The 20,235-nt window shown below is 40.0% G+C and overlaps 1 protein-coding gene across 1 annotated transcript; it reads left to right on the top strand.

The window, feature by feature from the left end:
• Nucleotides 1–5,242: 5,242 nt before the first annotated feature.
• Nucleotides 5,243–17,181, top strand: LOC104427165 (endoribonuclease Dicer homolog 2). The gene is made up of 22 exons (XM_010040307.3): nucleotides 5,243–6,023; nucleotides 6,182–6,359; nucleotides 6,523–6,636; nucleotides 6,991–7,125; nucleotides 7,437–7,518; nucleotides 7,603–7,667; nucleotides 8,378–8,512; nucleotides 9,217–9,345; nucleotides 9,423–9,552; nucleotides 9,628–9,727; nucleotides 9,871–10,066; nucleotides 10,149–10,309; nucleotides 10,484–10,702; nucleotides 10,824–11,050; nucleotides 11,211–11,482; nucleotides 11,661–12,082; nucleotides 12,187–12,290; nucleotides 12,674–12,870; nucleotides 14,080–14,289; nucleotides 14,939–15,352; nucleotides 16,031–16,309; nucleotides 16,460–17,181. Exons 1-22 carry the CDS (start codon nucleotides 5,932–5,934, stop codon nucleotides 16,808–16,810), a joined length of 4,212 nt encoding a protein of 1,403 aa, XP_010038609.1. The 5' UTR covers nucleotides 5,243–5,931; the 3' UTR covers nucleotides 16,811–17,181.
• Nucleotides 17,182–20,235: the final 3,054 nt, after the last annotated feature.

Genomic DNA, 20,235 nt, shown 5'->3' with positions numbered 1-20,235 from the left:
GCCCTTTTGCAACAAGACGAGCCTTATAGCACTCAATGGTGCCATTAGAATTATTATTTGATTCAATAAACCCATTTACATCTAATGGGTGTTTGTTGAGAGAAAGAGAATAATTTCCCAACTATCATTCTGTTCAAGGGCCTATCTCTTAGAAGACACCACTTGGGAGATTGAAACGCAGCATCATAAGTTTTAGTTTATTGCTCAACGGATATGGAGGCTAAAAAAGAGCGGTGAGTAGGTGAAAAAACAAGTATGATAAATAGTTGGATAACGGGTAAAGAGTACTTGATTCAGTTACCTTAGAGTCCCAAGAGGATTGATTGGAGGCCATGATAGCGATAGTACCAAAGATATTCGGGTGGACAGCATGGTCGAGATGGCTGAGGCATGGCTTCGGGTTCAATGGGAGATGGTGTGGCCGTGGATGCAAGAGGCTAAGAAGGTAAGGCGGTGCAAATACTGTGGTGAAGGGAGGACGGGATGTTTCACCAAGGTCGGGTATGGGTAATGGAATTATCGGAGTCTATTTTTTTGTAGTATGTTCAATGGTTTGATGGAAAGGAAAAACTTGTTCATAGGAAACAACATTGTGACTAATAAAAGTTGTTTGGTCTTGGAAGTCATAAAGACGGTAACCTTTGTGGTTTGTGGGATAATCGATTAGAACACATCGACGAGATCGGGGGACCAAATTTATCGGAGTGAAGATGGTTGGTAGAAGCATAATATAATGAGCGAAACGCACAAAGATGAGAATAGGAAGGTGGTTTGCAATAGAGAAGGTCAAATGGGGTTTGTGTAGGAGAGGACTAGGTAGTTTGTTAATGAGATGAATATCAATTAAGACACAGTTCTCCATAAATGAAGAGGCATGCTAGAATGAAAACACAATGCATGAGCAACATTGAGCAAATGATGATGCTTACACTCAACAACTCCATTTTGTTGAGGAGCGCGAGAGCAATTGCATTGGTGGTGAATACCGTGGGCGCAAAAAAATTCTTTTAAACGAGAGGAAAGGAATTTGGTCTTGTTAAAAGATTGAACATTTTGGACTTTTAGTTTGAAATTGAGTCTCAACAAAAGCAAAGAAGTGAATAGAGAATCAATTGCATCATACTGAAAAGTAAACAAAAAAAAATCCAAGTATAATGCAAACAGTCATCAACTATAGATAAAAAATAATGACATGTCTTATGTGTAAAATGAGAATAAGGTCCCTAAATGTCAACATGAATAAGCTCAAACGGACGTAAAGTAGTAATAATGCTAGACCAAAAAATAAATGCGTTTGCTTGGATAAATGACAAGCATCACACAAACTTGATTATTTTGCTGGATTAAAACATAAAGTTTGTTGCAAAGTAGATAAAATTGACTCAGATGGATGTCCTAAGCAAGCATGCCAAAGATGAAGTGAATAGGTTGCGGTAGAGAGGACAACGGGTTTGGTAGGAATCTCCAAGTCATAAAAACCACCATGTTCATGGCCCGGACCAATGATCTTCTTTGTCAAGAGGTCCTGAAAAAGATAGTAGTTAGGAAAAAAAGTGACTAAGTAATTTAAAGTTTGAGTGAGCTTGGAGATTGATAATAAGTTGTATTTGAAAGAGGAAACACAAAGGACATTATCAAGGGAGATAGTTGGGGTAAGAAGGGCCGAATTGTGTAATGTCATGGGGACACCAATATCATTAGAATCCCAATGGTGGAATGTGGAGAGGGATAGTGTGTCAAGTTTATAAAGTGACTAGGTTCAAATGTGATGTAATTGGTGGCGCTAGTGTCCATAACCCAAGTATCGGAATTAAATAAATTTGAAGATAAGTCGATAACATTACTTGAGAGGTTGGCTTTTGGGATATTCACCTCTTGTAGTAAGTGCGTCAATCGCTTATATCGGTCATTTGTAAATAGAGGAGATGCCGCATTGGAAGTATGGCTGGACTTGTTGTCCATGGGTCGGGAAGAGGTAGATGGTTTTCCACAACACTACTTGTGGTTGGGAGGGAAGCCATGAAGTCAATAACACACATCCCGTATATATCTTGGGATGCCATAGTGGACACATCTTTCCTAGCTAGGGACGTGTTCATCCATTTAGCTAGGTTGGCGGACAGAGCGGGAGCGCCAAGAGAGCCGAGCTGTCCATGGGATGAGGAAGTCGTGTATGGCCATGGCGTATGGTTATTGTGAATGCTAAGCAAGATGCTAGTTTGGTCAGACAGTGGACGATTTGATTGGATATGGTGGTGCAACTCATCCTAAATAATTTGTTGCGATTAAGCGAGCGGTCGAACAATAATATAGACAAAAGAAGAAAATAAATCGGACATCGGATTTACGTGATTCAGTTGTAAAGACCTACGTCCACGGGGAGAGCAGCAACGAATTTCACTATAAATCAAGCGATACAAGGAGATTACACACTTAAGTCACTTAAACACTCTCTCAGGCTTTCCCAAGCCACAATTACACCAAATACACCAATCTATCTTGGATGTAAATCACGAATAAGTTTGGCAGCATGAACAACACGAAGACCCAAAGCCAAGCACCCAACACTTATGAATGTGTCTCGCGAACAGAACACCCACAGCACTCAGCACTCAGAGTAAAAATGGCACTTCAATGTTTGGCTTTCCACCCTCTCGGGGGCGTGCAGCTTCTCGTGAATCCTTCGGCGGCTACTTTTACGTAGGGTTTCAAGCGGCCACTAACTAAATAAAAAAAAGACCTGCAAAAGAATTCTTTATTACACCGCCAGAGAATTGTGTGCATGAAGAAACCGAATAATCCAATATTCGGTCAACAAAAGAGAAAGATTTGACTTTTCCTTTTAAATCTACAAAGCCGAGTGGGACGCTGTTTCTTTGTAACTTCCTTTTCTTCAATTCGATTCCGCAGCCATCAGAGCAAAACACTTTCCTCCCTTTTATTTTATTTTATATTTCAAAATTCAGTAATTCGCTTCGAGCTTAAACTCGAGACATATTTTAATAGAATTAGTGCATATGCATGTACAACACTAGGTAATGAATCCATTAGTAAAATCTGACTAATAACATTGGCTTACCTCTTATTGAGACCCATGAGGAATTGAAACAAGCACTGATTCTCTTGTTATTTGGTGATGATAGAATGAGCCGAACAAGAGCAATATGGTAATGGATCCAAATTATCTAATTCATCCTAGCAGCTTCGCAAGTTGTTGTTGTACTTGGTCACAACATCGTTACGTTGAGCAAGGGTGCATATCTTTTGATCGAGATGAAAAACCCTAAGACCATTTGATGGTGAAAAATATTTGTGAAGATTGGCTCAAACATCCACAACTGATTTTGTGTGGAGAACCATTGGCTTGAAATCTAGATGGAATTAATAATTCAGGATAGAATCAAGAATTCAGGATAGAATCTTATTATTAACATGAATCCAGGACGTATAGGTAGGATTGACTACCGTTGGTTTTTCAATTTCTCCAATAACAAACACCATTTTGTTCTTGGTAAAAAGGGCAATCTCCATGGCACAGGACCAATTATCACAATTATCTCCTATAAGGACCATGTTGATGAGATTAGATCCAGGGTTATTAGAAGGATGCGTAAAAAAGGGGTTGTTCGGCAGCTCATGTGCAGAAACGATGGTTGAAGAGGCTTGAGACTTGTCTGCCATGATGACTTGCGGCCGAAGGAGCAGCTGCTTGTGGTGGAATCAATCTGGCCGAATTAGAGAAGGGCCAGATTTTGCTTAAGGGACGGCCGCACAAAGAGGAAAGCTTGCACGATGAGCGAGAAAAAGGGCAAAACACATCTGGTGGCAGATGTTAAATGGTGGCAACAGTTGTACTGAAAAAAAAAAAAAAAAAAAACGACGGCTTTGGATGGGAGAGACGAGCTCTGAGGATCACCGCTCCGATACCATGTAGAGTTTGTATGAACGTAACTTGCAATGATGAAATAATTTATAATATATAAATAAGGTTTATGACTAAAACAATATAATGACAATTATGCCATTTAGTATAAACCTAATCGACCAATAGATAGAGTAGAATTTGTGCATTGCCTATGTTATTTTTTTTCCATCGGCCAATGACATTTCTTTCAAGTTATTTGCTCAATAATGAAGATATACAAATTCAAGAATAATATTAGTGTAAGAATATTTCATCTACTTACCGTCAAAATTAGAGAAATTTTCAAAATCATAAAATAACTCTTCAAAAATTATCCCATAGTCGTGTTAAATTATTTCCATGACAAATACTTGTTAATGTTGCTATTGTTGTTGGAAATCCGAAATCTCTTATTTTCTTGCTTTTACATTTTTTTTGACATTCACCCTACATAGTCAAAGAAAAAAAAAAAATAAAAAATGAAAAAATTAATTTTTTAAAATCATAAATAATTGTTCACATCAATGCCAACCACCTTACATAGTGTTAGGATTCGCTACACAATCACAAACAAAATAGAGGGTAAAAGCAAGAAATAGAATTTGAGATATAATGGTTTATCTCGGTCAACGATGGATTCCATTATGATTAGCATATTGCATTTCTTGATTACATCCCTTAATTATAAGAGCCAATAATTATTCATGAGGATTTCACCATAATTAGCATCTTGCACCTCTCGATTATATTCCTCAAATATAAGAGCTAGCAGTTATTCATAGGTTCAAGCCTAAACTATCGATAAAATATCAGCTTAAACTATAAAAGCCCTTTGGCGTTGCGGAGAGTATGAAGCATGCCCCAACCGCAGCATTACCGGCGTCCACTTCAGCAATTTATAGTTAAATTTGGCCAAATATACTCAATTGACAAAATATGTGAATTGACATAATTAAAATATTTAAAATCGAATTAATAAAAGTGCAACACGTTTAAAGACTTTCTAGGCAATTTTCCGGTATTTCGTTACTTTCCAAGACGAGCCTCGTCTCCACTACAAGCATTCTCTTGTCAGGCCTATACGGGCATAATACGTAACGTACGGTGGACAGATTTGACGATGAAGGCCTGCTGACAGGCGACGCGACGATGGGCTCGAGGCCGTGGAGGCCCGCAGCGTGCATTTCCGGCGGCGAGTGGTAATTTCCACTCGTCGCTCGGAATGATGACGTCGACGTCGGACTCGCTGACGACTGACCGTGGTCGCATTCTTGAAAAGAAGGGAACTTCCGACCCCGACAGAACCGGACCGGGGCCGTCCGCCGCTCCCTGTTCTGGACACTAACCAGGAACAATCGGCAAAACCCAATCGCGAAGTTACGCGAAACGATGCCTTCCATGCATAAAGAAGGGAACCCATCTTTGTTAAAGAACGATTGAGTCAAGAAAGGACTGAACTTTATTGCTCTCTCTCTCCTCTCTACCTACTGTAATCAATGGAAAGATTCGGCTCTTAATGGCGGAGCGAATGTCCGTAAAGGGCGTCGCCTCGCGGAAGGGGAAGAGCCGGGGAATTGATCAAAAGAGTCGTCATTCGCGCGCTTGACGTTATGGATTACGCGCGATTTCATTCCGAAGTTGCCGGGGCTACTGTTGGGGAACACGATTGAATGCGTCACAGTCTCACAGATTCTTGAGGCGAGGGGAGAAGTTAAAAGGAGGAGTAGAAGAGGAAGTCACGTGACTTCGGGGGTCGCCTCGCCTTCCCTCCCTCCCGGTCCTTCACTGGCAAGTTCCTTCCTTGCAAAGCTTCTGCTGCTCCAGCTTGCGGCTAGCCCTCCTCTATATATAAACGTGGGGGGAGCGGCGCTGCAGCTGTTCATGCATTCCGATTCCCTGCGTCTTTTCCTATTCCATCCCGCGAGCTGCTCTGATCCCTCCTGCCTTCTTGTCCTGAGTTCCAGTGGGTTTCGCTCCATTTTTCCTGGTTCCACCGATCCTGCATTGTTTTGTTCCTTCTTCGCCTGATGTCAGTCGTGGGCGGCTCCGAGAGTCCGGTTCCCATGGACGTGCAGGCCGATGCGCAGCTCGCCGCCGATCCTCTTCCCTTTGCCAGATGGTCAGTTCCTTTTCTTTTCTTTTCTCTTGCCTGACAAACCCAGTATCTTGTGATCATCGAATTCTACCGAGATCGTCCCTCTCTGATTGCCCATGTTGGATTTTGGTGATTTGGGCTGACGATGGTTTTGGGTATTGATGGAAAAAAAAAAAAAACAGTTATCAGGTGGAGGCGTTGGAGAAGGCCATGAAGGAGAACACGTTAGTGTACTTGGAGACAGGGTCAGGCAAGACTCTGATCGCCATCATGCTCCTCCGCTCCTACGCCTACCTCCTCCGCAAGCCGTCCCGTTTCATCGCTGTTTTCTTGGTCCCTCAGGTCGTCCTCGTCTCCCAGGTTATCTCTCTCTCTCTCTCTTCTTTCTCACATTTCCATTTCAGCTCCTTCTCTCTTTCTTTTGAAGCTAACAACTGAGAATGCTCCCCTTCTTTTTTTTTGTTATTGGGTTTCTCTCTTTCTGCAACTTCTCCTCTCCTTGTATCATCATCGGTTATGTAAGCAAGCGGAGGCCATAAAGATGCACACTGACTTGAAGGTGTCAATGTACTGGGGAGAGATGGGAGTTGATTTCTGGAATGCCGCCATGTGGCGCCAACAACTCGATCGCTATGAGGTTTAATTTGTTTCTTCATATTTGCTGCATTGTCCAACTGTTCTCTAGTTGTTTCCCTTAAATTGTTGATTTTTTGTCGAGCTCCGTCTCTTTGCGTCATTGTGAATATCGTGTGGTTTCTTGTTAGTTTTCTTCGGTTGCGTTCCTGATTAATTTGTCATTAGCTATCATCTGTAGCTATCCTTTGAAATTTTACCTAGGTAATCCTGATAATTTCCTTGACATATGTGTATCTGCTTCATCTCTTCTGAGGGAGAGCAGTTTAATCTTGTAAGCATCAGGTTTCCTCCCTGCTGAGCAGTGACTGAAGTCGTCATATTGAATAGTGATCTTATTTTGTGTTTATGCTCCCAGGTGCTTGTCATGACACCGGCTATCTTGCTCAACTGTTTGAGCCATAGCTTTTTCAAGCTTGACCTGATAAAAGTTCTCATCATGGATGAATGTCATCACGCGAGGGGTAAACATCCATATGCCTGCATTATGACGGTGAGTCGTGAATTTGTCTGCTTGAATTGAAATAAGATTCTCTCTAACTTTATCACAATCTGTATTGGGGAAATGGTTCCAATACAGATGTTGTTTCATCATCAATTCGCTTGTGTAATCTCACATGTCATTAAAGCTGTTCCCGATACATACATCTTCAAATTTGGAGTAACTGCTGGTCGGTGGTTGGTTTTTTGCCTGTTGAATGAGATTTGGACTTTCGTTTCTGTTGCATTTCACCTGCCTTTTCTGTTACCTAGCATGCAAAATATGTTTTCGCTCATAATGGAAGGATATGGATGCATCTACAGGATTTCTATCACCCTGGGTTACGTCGCAATATGCAAGTCCCAAGGATATTTGGTATGACTGCTTCCCCCATTAAGTCCAAAGGTATGCAAGCTTCCTAATTTTAGTTTTCTGGCCTTGTAAACCAATCTGTGCCAATGATGCTCGACCAACTTTCCTAAAACCTAGGTGGGAACTCTGAAATTCGATATTGGCAAAAGATTAATGAACTCGAGACACTCATGAACTCAAAGGTACTTCCTTGTGTTGTTGGATCCATGTGTCTTCATTCGTTATACCAAATAATAGATGATGGCGCTTTCTCTCTCTAGTATGAAGTTACTTTTGCTGCTGTGGTTTGAGTTTTTGATTTATTGCAGTTTTAAAGGCTTTGTATGGTGTTATTCTTTGCGTTGGACATGTCCATGCTTATGCAGTGTTCATATACATGAGATTATTGCTTGTGTTAAAATAATTTACGTTATGCACAGTTTTGGGTTTCTGAAATGAAGTGCGACTTTTACCTTTGGCTTTTGTATTTGAGATCTGATTTTGGTATAATCTTGGATACCTTAGATTGCTGAAACCAACTCCACATTGGTATTAACGGTCAAACCTATATAGGACAAAATGAAATTATTTTCACTTTCCATTTTGGTGGGGAGTCAACATTTCAAAAGCTGCCCCCCCAGCATGACCCAAGATTTGTGATTAACACATCAACGGACGTCATTGTTCTCTGGGCCTCGTGCTGGTTCGTACTAGTCACCCGAGTCTGTTTCCTTCTCAAAGCATGAGACATTGCGTTGTTAATCCCTCTAGGCTTTTGAATGTTTAGTGCTTAGTGATTTTCTCTGTTATGCTTCTTTGTCGTATGATAAGCCATGGGAATTCTGTTTTAGCGCTGGTTTGTGAATTTCTAAGTTCTTCTCATGCTCATTTTTTCCTTCATCTGTTATCTAAGGTCTACACATGCGCCAGTGAATCTGTTCTTGCCAGATTCATTCCATTTCCCACAGCAAAGTTCAAGATTTACGAAGATGTGGAGATACCTTCCTATCCACATTGGCTAGATCTACTGAAGGGTTTCGTGGGAAAGGTTGGTTCCTCGTTTGTGAATTTTTGCACAACATGTGAAAACTAAGGACTATAACAACCTGAACTAAGTTAACAGGTCACAGATAATAGTGTCTTTTCCATCAAACATTAATCTTTTTTAAGGGATCAACGTGGTCAGTGGATAGTGTTTATGCTTTGGAAAAAACGATAGTTTCTGTTCTCTAACACAGTCTTCATTCAAATGAAGGAGCGAAAATAGAAATAGCTGAGAATGACAGGATTTCAGTATTGTGTTCTTTCATCTCTTTCTTCATTACTCTTGCTGAAACTGATAAATCGCTTGGTGCGGCTCTGGCTTTTGGCTTTCTAATTTAGGTTTAAGATTTTGGTGCTTGGAACAAGAAAATTGTTTAATGTCAAAAACCTCAGATCTTGTATAGATATAGGCATTGGTATTTGAAATCATAATTAGTAAAACGCCACCTTTTTTGTTTTAAATTGTCATGGAAGCGTTAGATTTTTATATTTTCCCTGGGTTGGGAAAAAAAGAAAAAATACTTAATTTGGGTCTGTACAGCGTTTGAATCTTTTATCTGCACCTAATTCTGATACCACACATGCTCATCATATTGAGCTATGCTACATGTCATGAAGATTTTCTCCCCTCCTTTGAATTTACATTTATACTTTGAGTTCCCTATCCTCATCTGAGAGCTATATGATACTTTCTTTGTTGCTTTTCAGTATGAAGTGGATCTAAAAAAGTCAGATAATGAGGAATCATCAATTCAATCCACAGTGAAAAAAATTCGGAAGATCTTCTCAACGTTCGTTTTCTGTTTGGATGATCTCGGTCTTTGGCTTGCTGTAAAGGTGCTATTCTCCTTTTTCTGTTTACTTCTGCTATCTTTCCATTAGACAGTATAATTAACTGCATATACCAGTAATAGGCTGCAGAGTCAATATCACGCCGTGAAGTTGTCGATATATCTTGGGGGAACTTAGATTTGTCTGGTGAGGCGATTGTGAAAGACTTTAGCCAAGATGTCCTCAATGCACTCTCACCTTGTATACCTTCAGGTAATATGATAAATACTGCTTTTGACTATCCAAAGTCTGATGCTCTGTTTGACATATTTTTCTCTCCTTTTAAAGATCCAAACTGGTCAGTTGGTGATAATGTCCAACGAGATGTGGATGCTGGGCTCATTACTTCTAAAGTCGTTTGTCTCATAGAATCCTTACTTGAGTACAGGTAGGTGTATGAACGCAAGATCTCTCATGGTTTTGTGTTTGCCTGATGATTTTTTGTTTTATCGAAAGTTGACGTGGTTATATTATTTCAAATCACTTGTGAACCTGCATAAAGAAACTTTCATTCTTTATTTTACTTTTCAGGGGTATTCATGATATCAGATGTATAATCTTTGTAGAGAGGGTTGTTACATCTATAGTACTTCAGGCTTTGCTAAGCGTGGTGCTTCCGAAATACTGTAACTGGCAGACCAAATACATAGCAGGAAATAACTCTGGTTTACTATCGCAAACAAGGAAGCACCAAAATGAAATTGTGGAGGAATTCCGTAGTGGAAAGGTTCATTTTCTTGTTTCCCCCATGTCACAGCTGTTTGTTAACTCTTCTTCAGTGTAACTTGCTTAAGTTTTTCCTGTGCCAGGTGAATGTCCTTGTTGCAACATCAATTCTTGAAGAGGGTCTAGATGTGCAGAGCTGTAATTTGGTCATTAGGTTTGACCCATCCACCACAGTTAGCAGTTTTATCCAATCCCGAGGCCGTGCCAGAATGCAGAATTCGGACTATTTGTTGATGGTGAAGAGGTGATATTTTTGGTCTTCCTCATTAGCTGAACTCATCTTATATAGTTTGGTGTCCCTCTTAATCTGTCACTGCTGAAAATCATAGTAGATTCCAATAGATTATTTTATCTTTTCTGTTTTTATTTAGATTTTTTAGTCTATTCTTTTTGTAACACCTTCTTTGCTATGATTTAGAGGGGATTCTTCAACACATTCTCGTCTTGAAAAGTACCTCTCTAGTGCGGAGATAATGAGAAAGGAATCTCTACGTCATGCTTCCCTTCCTTGTGAACCTCTTAATGGCGCCTTGTGTGATGAAGAATATTATCAGGTCGCAAGCACTGGAGCAATTGTTACTCTTGCTTCCAGTGTTCAGTTGATATACTTTTATTGCTCTCGGCTTCCTTCTGATAGGTTAGTTACGTCTCTTTTTTTTCCTCTGATGCTATTTTTTTCTCTCAATCTTTGATTTGTGCAGCTAAATGCATGTCTCCAATGTTCTTCTATGTGCTTTATGGTGCTTTAAAATATACAGTTACTTCAAGCCTGCTCCGAGGTGTGTCATAGACAAGGAGACGAACATCTGCACTCTTGATCTTCCAAAGAGTTGCCCCCTAGAAACTGTTCGTGTCCAAGGCAATCCTAAGATGCTGAAGCAAATGGCATGTTTTGAAGCATGCAAACAACTTCACATGATTGGTGCTTTGACAGACAATCTTATCCCTGCTATTGTTGTGGAGGAAGCTATTGCACCAGTAGTTGGTATTCTGTTATCTGGCTTCTAAAGTTCAGCATTCTCTTTTTCATCCTTCTACTTTCTCTTGATGATAATGGCCTTAAGACATAAATTTTTTCTTCCCAATACTTTTGTCCTAATACATTACTATACTTTTTTTGGCTTGTGTCTCTTGCTTGATGAAAGGCAATGAACCCCATAATGAAGACCACCCCGCTTACTTCCCTCCTGAGCTGGTCAATCATCATCCCAATAAGTCCAAGACATTGTATCATTGCTATGTGATTGAGTTGAGACAGGACTACAATTATGATGCAACAGTTGAGAATATGGTTCTTGCCACGAGGAGTGAATTGGAAGCTGATATTTGTGATAAGTCTTTTAAATTACAAGTTCCGAGGGGATTGTTGTCAGTGAATGTGACGTACGTGGGAGAGATTCATCTTGATGAGAACCAGGTGAACTGCTTTGTTAGTCTTTTATTGGACAAGAATGATATTTTTGAACATTGTAACTGCCTTTGTTCTAGAAGGGTAGTTTGTTGTTAAATTTTTGCTACCTACTTGAGCTCTGAGTAAGTTCACAAAATATCTTGAGGTGGCTCTTATTTTACCTCTTTCTTAAATCATGTCACAGGTGCATCTCTGCAGGAAATTTCAAATAACTCTTCTCAGTGTGCTTTTAGATCACAGTATGGTTAAACTGAGGGAAACATTATCTGGTTTAAATTTGGTGAAAGCTTCTGATGTTGATTATCTACTCCTACCACATGCTGGAGCTCATCCAACACCAGGCGCCATAGATTGGAGATCTGTCGTCTCTGTTTATTTTTCAATTGATGATCACACCTGCGGGGATTACTTAAAGTGTCGCCGTCATCGTGTAAGAATGAAAACCGGCCTTGTATCTCGTTGTCTGCTGGAGGGTTCCCTGGTCCATACTCCCCATAACGATCGGATTTACTGCGTTACTGGATTTTTTGACGATATGAATGCCAATTCATGTTTGAGGATGAGAGATGGGACAGTTACAACATATAAAAAATATTACAAAGAAAGGTAAATAATTCTAATAAAAATTTTGATTGGAAATAAAACTTCAACATTTCTGTACCTTTGCACGGAATATCCATAGTCAAGTTCTCAGTATGTTATTATTTCAGTTATGGCATCAAGCTACGTGTTGAAGAAGAGTTTCTTCTTAAGGGGAGGCACATATTTCATGTGCCAAATTGTCTTCAACAGTGCAGGCAACAGAAGGAGAGAGGTTTTTATCTGCTCTCTTAGTGAATTATTTCTGCTTGGATGAAAATAATATCATTTTTTTCATCAGGAGGAAAAATGATAATGTGCTGGTTTCTTCACTCAAAGTCTTATTTCACATAGTAAAACATATCAAGAATGAGCTGGACTGTACAGCTCTTAATGAATGTCCCCCATAATGATTTCTCCTTGCTTTATTTAAAGATGCTATTATAAAACTTTATGCTTCAATGCCAGACTAGATGATAGCCCTTCTGATCATCTCTGACACATTTTCATTGGCAAATGTAAAAACACAAATGCGAAAAGTTGTTAAGATAGACCAACCTGTTTCATAGCTCTGTTAATCATTAACTCGTCTGTGAATGTTACATTTTGTTTATGCAGAACCCAGTACTGCTTCTGTGGAATTGCCTCCCGAGCTATGTGACGTGATTTTGTCCCCGGTGTCTGTAAATACATTGTATTCCTTCTCATTTGCTCCATTAATTATGCACCAGCTTGAGGCTTTGCTCGTTGCTGCTAATCTGAAGAGGGTGCTTTCGGACAGTTGCCCTGAAATTGCCATTATTCCTACTATGAAGGTCTTATTATTCCTTTGTTTCTTTATATAATGACACTTGATGCTCATGAATGTGTGTGACAAATATTTTTTATCCTTTGTTAATCTTGGCCAAATTATCTACTTTTTATATGAGGTGACATCATGCATCTGAGTGCGATCCTTCATATGCATTGGTTAATCTTGGTTCTTGGGTTTGAGATTCAGAAGGTCTCAATATAACTCTCGGTATGAAACTAGGAAATGCCCTTTCTGTGGGTGATGGAATTCCCATCAGTCTGCTTTTGTAGGTAAGATGGGGCATTTGATGTTGACACTTTGACTTCTGCTATGGCTGTGCCCTATGTCTTCCGATATTGTCAAATTGACTTTAGATAAAAGGAATGCATAATGATAGGCAGGAAAGTATCTTCATTGATAGCTTGTTTTTATAATTTGATTATTTGCTGCCTTTATTTTCTCTGCAATGAAGGAAGTAAGCCATAGGGCCTGAAGAGTTTCCTTACTTGGCCATATTCTTTTAAAAATATCTTGACCACCCCCCCACCCCCTTTTATCTATCTTCCCTAAACTACAGCAACACCTCTTGCATTTTCAAACTTAAAACAGCACATCCCATTAAAATGTGTTGGCCAAATTCAAATAAGAATGTACATGGATGGGCTTAAATAGGTTTGACAGTTTAGGCAAAACTAAAGGGATACCATGGCAATTTACACCATTTCTTTGAACTTTTTTTGGGCTTAGTTTATATTGATTGTAACCCTGCTATTCCTTGGTGCCTGCAATAGAGAGCTTGTCAGCTTTATTCGTAATCAAATAATAAATGTAGTCCAGGTAGGTTAGTTAAGAGCTAATCTGATTAAGGCAAGAGAACCCTGAAATAGTGTTGTAGTCTTGCTTGACTCTGAAAAGGACTGGGTCTTCAGATTAAATGTAGCAGTATTTAGCTATAAATCGTGCAGTTGATACATTTTTGTTCTTTTAGATAGACAATGCATCTCTATCAGCCTACTATTCATTGTTCTTCTAGTTGTTTTTGTGTAATACTGGCATCTTTATATTTGGCAAGTCAATCTTCATGAGAATGAGAAGGTAATACGATGATTAGTCATCTGTAGCAGTTTCATCTGATCACATGAAGCAGCTGCTGGCCATGTAGATCTCTCCTTGCTCTGGTTATTACGTATATCAAGAGAACGTTGGTTGACTGTCATTCTCTGTGTTGTAGGTCCTGGAAGCACTTACTACAAAGAGGTGCCAAGAGAGATACCATTTGGAATCTTTAGAAACTCTCGGAGACTCTTTCCTGAAGTATGCTGTTTGTCAACAATTATTCCAGACATACCAATGTCATGATGAAGGCTTGTTAAGTGTCAAGAAAGACAAACTGATTTCTAATGAGACACTTTGCAAGTTAGGGTGCGACCGCAAACTGCCGGTACTGTCTTCTGCATTATTTTGTCTGCGATAATGGCTTGGAGACTGTGATGCATCTCATTTCTCTATGTGCTACATAATTTGTTTCTCTTTCATCACTTTTCTCCAACATATTTCTCGTATCCATATAAAGAAAGAAAAGCAGAGTTGAACCAATTCATTTGGGTTGTATGGGCTGCTTGCTTTTTTGTTGACTGGGAGAAATATCTAAGGACCACAAGACATTGGGTTGTAACAGAGAGCTTTATAGAGATAACTTCCTGGTATTATGGTGAGTGATAAAATTTTGGAAAAATATTTAGAGTTGGGCCTTGTAGTCATTCTGCTTGTCCAAAGTAAGTTTGATGGTTCTGTGATTTTATTATGGTGATCTTAGCTAACAAACAATAGTATTTTTCAAGATTTTGAGAGTGGAGTTTCAAAATTTACAGTAAATGCTTGATTTGGAAAATGGGGAAATGAAAATGATGATTTTTCTTTGCCCAAACTTTGTTTTTGCCGCAATTCCAGTGAGCTGGTTGAAAGCCCTAGAAACATAGTTCTTTTCCAATGATTTTTCTCAAGATAACTTTCACATCATTTTTTGGACAACAATTTATCTAGCTATTTCTCATGCTAAATTCTGCTCTGTTTAATATTTTTGAACATAGGGATTTATACGTAATGAACCCTTTGATCCTAAAACATGGATCATTCCGGGTGATATATCTAGAGGAGGACTGTCCCTGTGTGAGGACTTGCTCCCTAAAGCAAGAAAAATGTACACTATGCAGAGAAGAAAAATAAAAAGAAAGACAGTTGCCGACGTTGTTGAGGCACTTCTTGGTGCATGTGTCAGTGATGGTGGTGAAAATGCTGGCTTGTTTTTTGTGCATTGGCTGGGTATTGAAGTGGACTTTGGAATCCGCCCATCCAACAGAAATTTACTTGCAAATCCAGAGAGGTTCATTAATATCAGGGATATAGAATCCCTGTTAGGCTACTCATTTCGTGACCCTTCTTTGCTGGTGGAGGCGCTGACTCATGGATCTTATATGCTTCCAGAGGTCCCAACATGTTACCAGGTACTTTGAATGTTAACTTCTATTTATCCATATATATTGTACCTTGCACCTACCGTTTGTTGAGGCAATGGACTACTCTCTTATGGTGGAATTTACAATTTATAATCGGTGTGTATTTTTGGTAATTCTCTAGCATGCTCAGGTAGTCCGGCAATGGTACTGCCATGTTTACCCTTCTTGGATTCGATTGGTCCTGTACATTGGCATTCAGACTTTTAAGCAAAATGGCAGATGAAGCAGCTACTTGTTCATTTTCTTTAAAAAATCATTATTGTGAGATATGGGTGTGTTTTTGGGAATTTTGTCCCTTTGATTGAGTCTTCTGCATAAATTTGTGACATCTGCATTCGTGATGCTCATTTAGCTGTGAATTGCCTTGTATACAAGATGTATTGTCCCAGGGAATTTGTACCATGATTTATGGCCTCATCCCATCACTTGAATACCATTGCTGTTAATAGGATCTCTGTTGCCATTGCACATCCAAATATTCATTGATATTGCTGACTAGCTGGCATATTTGATGATTTCGCATGCGAAAAGAAAGATTGCTTTGAATGCCCTTGGCAAAACCAATGATCCAGTGATCCCAAATGCTTATTATCTTCTGGTCTGAGCTTCATTTTGAGCAGATCTTGACTGATGAATATATTGAATAACATATTCGTTTTTGTGCAGCGACTGGAATTCCTTGGAGACTCGGTTTTAGATTATTTGGTGACGATCCATTTATACAGAAAGCATCCTGGCTTGTCCCCAGGAGTATTGACTGACTTGAGGTCTGCTTCGGTCAACAATAATTTCTATGCTCAGTCTGCAATGAAGGTTGGATTGCATAAGCACATTCTCCATGCATCACATGTGCTGCACAAGCACATTGCTGACGTGGCCAACAACTTCGAAAAATTATCATCAGAGTTTACCTTTGGATGGGAATCTGAAACATCCTTCCCTAAGGTTAGTCTGGTCACTTGTGCTTCTATACTTGTGTTCAGTTTTATATCTTTCACTTACGTAGCGAATCCCAATGCACTTCCTCTAAAATGGTTTTTATGATTTCCTTCTCTTTACGGTGGTGCATCGACACAATTTTCTGGAATCCGGCAGGTTTTGGGAGATATAATAGAGTCCCTGGCAGGGGCAATCCTCGTGGATTCAAACTACGACAAGGAAAGAGTGTTCCAAAGTATTAGGCCTCTTTTAGAGCCATTGGTTACGCCGGAGACAGTGAGGCTGCATCCCGTGAGAGAGCTGAGTGAGCTTTGCCAGAAGGAGCGTTTCATATTGGGAAAACCCATCGTGTCTCGTGAGGATGGCGTGTCTTCCGTCACAATTCAGGTCGAAGCTGAAGGGGTGGTGTACTGTCACACGACGAGGGAAGCTGATAAGAAGACGGCTAAGAGGTTAGCTTCGATGGAGGTCCTCAAGTCCTTGAAAGAGAACATCGGCAGACTGTGAAGATCGATTCACGACATCTTGTGCCTACAAATCAAAACATCGACACGATGTCTTCTCGGGGTCAAATCTCTGCCATTCGACCTCCAATGATTGTTGAGTGGCATTCTTGACTGCGTTTTCGAAGTTAACTGCGGTTGTGGCTGCGGCTGCGGCTGCTGCTGCTGTTATTTTTTTTTATTTTGTTTTTCTATTTTTGCGGGAGGGCACATGTTGTCACGAGGGAGGGAGATATCTGTTGTGTTAGGTACTGAATTTTGCCAAGTTTGCGATACATTATGGTTGTATAGGCCGTGGTCCAACGCATATCTTACTGTAAATAACAGAAAGTTGGTCTAGTGCAGAAATTTTTTTGCCGAATATCGCAAGATTCAGCTAGCTTTTGCCTCAGCTTTTGCCCTGTGATCCAGATTTAGATGTTTGCATTCGTTTCACGGAAAATGAATAAAAATGAATTATTTGGATTTAAAAAAAAAAAGTGATCGCTAGTATCATTTACAAAAATAAATGAAAGAAAATCATTGTCAATAATGAAAATATTTTTTATTAACTAATTATTTCAAACGACACAAATAGTTCATTTTTTTTTGTTACTTTTGTTTGTTTCGTGAATTACATTTTCTCCATTTTTTTTTGGCGTTTGGTTTGCTTAGAAGAAGAATGAGTTGATGGAAAATTTTTTCCTACCAAAGCTTTAAACTTAAGAAAACGACTTGTTCTTTGAAAGAATTGAAAAACGTTTTCCAAAATATGATTGGGTGTTGGCACTTGGACCCTGAACTCTATGCTTAGGTACAAAAAACCCAACATTCATTCTTGAGTCTCGGCATTTAGGACCAAGTATTTGGCAACCGAGCTTGGGTCCATCAAAGCCAGGCCTTGGACCTTAGTTTTCGGGCCTAGGCTCTTGGCACCCATGGACAAGCCAATCAAGATTAGGCTCGAGCCCCCAGTGCTTGTAGACAATGCTCCAACATCTAAATTTGGATCCATAAAGGCCATACTTGAGTCCTCGATGCTTGAACTCTAGTCTGGGTCCACAAAGATAGTGCGCAGGTTCTTGGTGCTCAAACTTGAGTCCTTGTTAATGAAATGTTTCTTTTTATAAATATATTTTATTAAAAAATTAATTTATTATTTTAATTTTTCTTTTCCTTTTCTTCTTTTTATTTTCTTTGCTTTTTTTCTTCTTGCTTCTTCCTCAACCGACGAGCTTGGGTCACGTTAGATCGGGTTAGCTCATGGGTTCTTGCGATAAGATCGCAACCTCTGGTAGTAAGGCTTGAGCTCGCCTAAGACTGGAGAACACGGGCCTTGCAAGATCGGGTGAGTTTGTGGCCTTTAGTAACAAGCCTTGAACCTCGTTGGCCTTGAACGAGGCTTGAGCTGGCTTAGGGCCAATCACCTGAATGAAAAAAAAAAAAAAGAATAAAAAAATACTATTCTTTGTTGTTGATAATTTTCACTATTAGATTTTCCTTACCAAATGACAAAATATACTTTTCGGGTCTTTTTCCAAGTTTCAACCAAATACCAAAAAATAAGGTCATTTCCTTATAAAATGACTTATGGAAATAGTATATCTTTTTTTTGAAACAAACGGAGCTAAGGATGCATTTGTTTGGAGAAAATTGTTCTCTTGGGATCCTGTAACATCATCAATTTCAACCTTTATTCTGGTCCCCACTAGTAGGCCAAGGACTAGTACGCCAATGGTGAGACTAGGCTATAAGCCAGCTCGAGGGCCGATGATCATGAGTCAATTAGCCTGTTGAAGGATCGACAACCAAAGGTCCAGTTATAGAGTGTTTGATCATGGATAGGTTATTTGACCATAAGAATCAGTCGTGAGATAGTCACATACTATCATGGATTAGTGGACGATCATGGCTAGATTTCGCTCGGTCGATGTATTGACCGTAGATGATTTCGCCCAATCGGTGTACTAGTCATGGACAACCATGGGTCGATCTAATGCGACTGTGAGTCAAGGTAGATCGATTGATCCCACATGATTATATGACAACCGATAATCGACCATGGATCGAATGAACTTAACATGGTTCAATTTCAGACTGATCATGACATGTGGTACAAGACCTTAGACTGGCCACAAGACTAGCCATAGGACTGGCTGGGGGAAACTAGCCCGTAGATTGGCCAACGGACCAGCTAGAGGAAGGATTGACTAGGCCAAGGCCTGACCTCAAGACCTAGTTGCGAGCCCCTTTACTTGATAAAGGGAAGCTTGAGCTCAGTTTGGTCAATCGAGCCCGGTTGCGTTTGGCTTCATTTGAGGATGGCCAAGGCACGCACCTCATGTCAAATGAGGTGGTCAATCATGATCAAATTTGATTAATTCCCGTCCAATGACAAGGCCTTCAAAATTTAAATATTTTCCAAGTTGTATTTAATGCCTTTGTCATGTAGTAGTTTAACGAGCATTGACTAAGCATGGACACTTGGCATGTTGGGCCTTGGCCTTGGAAGATAAGCTTGGACTTGGACATTGACCATTAATGAGGGGGGCACCTTGGCCTACCTATGGAGCCTTATGCCTAGGCCTTGGACTAGTCTAATCCCCTTAGAAACTAAGTGTGAACAAGTGCGAATACATGTGAATGCATTAAATGAAGTGGCTATTAACAAATATGTGTTTCTATAGTCCCAAGCCTAGTCATAGCCTAAAAACTAGTGTGAAGTGGACTTGGAGCCCACAAAAGAGGGCCATACACCCGCCATAAAGAGGAGCAAGGCCGGACTTAGCATAAGCTTGCATTTAATATCTTTGGAGTCTAGCCCTTAATTGGCCAAGGTGAGGTGTCCAACCTATTTAGAGCCTAATTTGAGCCTTGATGCCCAAGTAAGGTCCTTCATAAATGCTCCTTGACCTAGTCTATTAGAGGCCAATAATGGAGACAATTCTGTGCTAAGCTCGGCGCCAATCACAAACCTGGTCCTAAGGCTAGCCGTAGGGCCCACGGAAGGGGGCCATCAACTTAGCTTGCCTATAAATAAGAGGGCATCCCTCTCTCATCCCCATAACACACCACCTTATTTCCTCTCTCTCAATCAACCAACCTCTCCCTCTTCTCCTCCATTTAGCCTTCTTGCCCTCTAAGTGTCATTGCCGTGGGACTTGCCACCCCTACTGCCGATTGAAGCTGCCAACTTAGAAAGTTGTAAGTAGACTTATTAATATTTGGTTAGGACATTGTGTTACAATAATCTGAGCATGTAGCGAGTCCATGTTTGAATTGTTATTCTTGCTTGAGGTTTGAAATATGTTTGCTTGGATTGTCCATGATTGGGTTCAGTACTTATTTATTGGGCTTTAGCCTGGCCTTTAGCTTGAATTGACTTAGAAATGGCCTGATTATTGTGCTTGTTTGTTGTGCCTTGACTTGGCCTTTGGCTTGACTTGAATT

This window comes from Eucalyptus grandis, chromosome 2 (assembly GCF_016545825.1).
Source record: "Eucalyptus grandis isolate ANBG69807.140 chromosome 2, ASM1654582v1, whole genome shotgun sequence".
Classification (NCBI taxonomy): Eukaryota; Viridiplantae; Streptophyta; class Magnoliopsida; order Myrtales; family Myrtaceae; genus Eucalyptus; species Eucalyptus grandis.
Note: the sequence above shows the minus strand (reverse complement) of the source record. Positions and strands in the feature narration are given on the sequence as shown.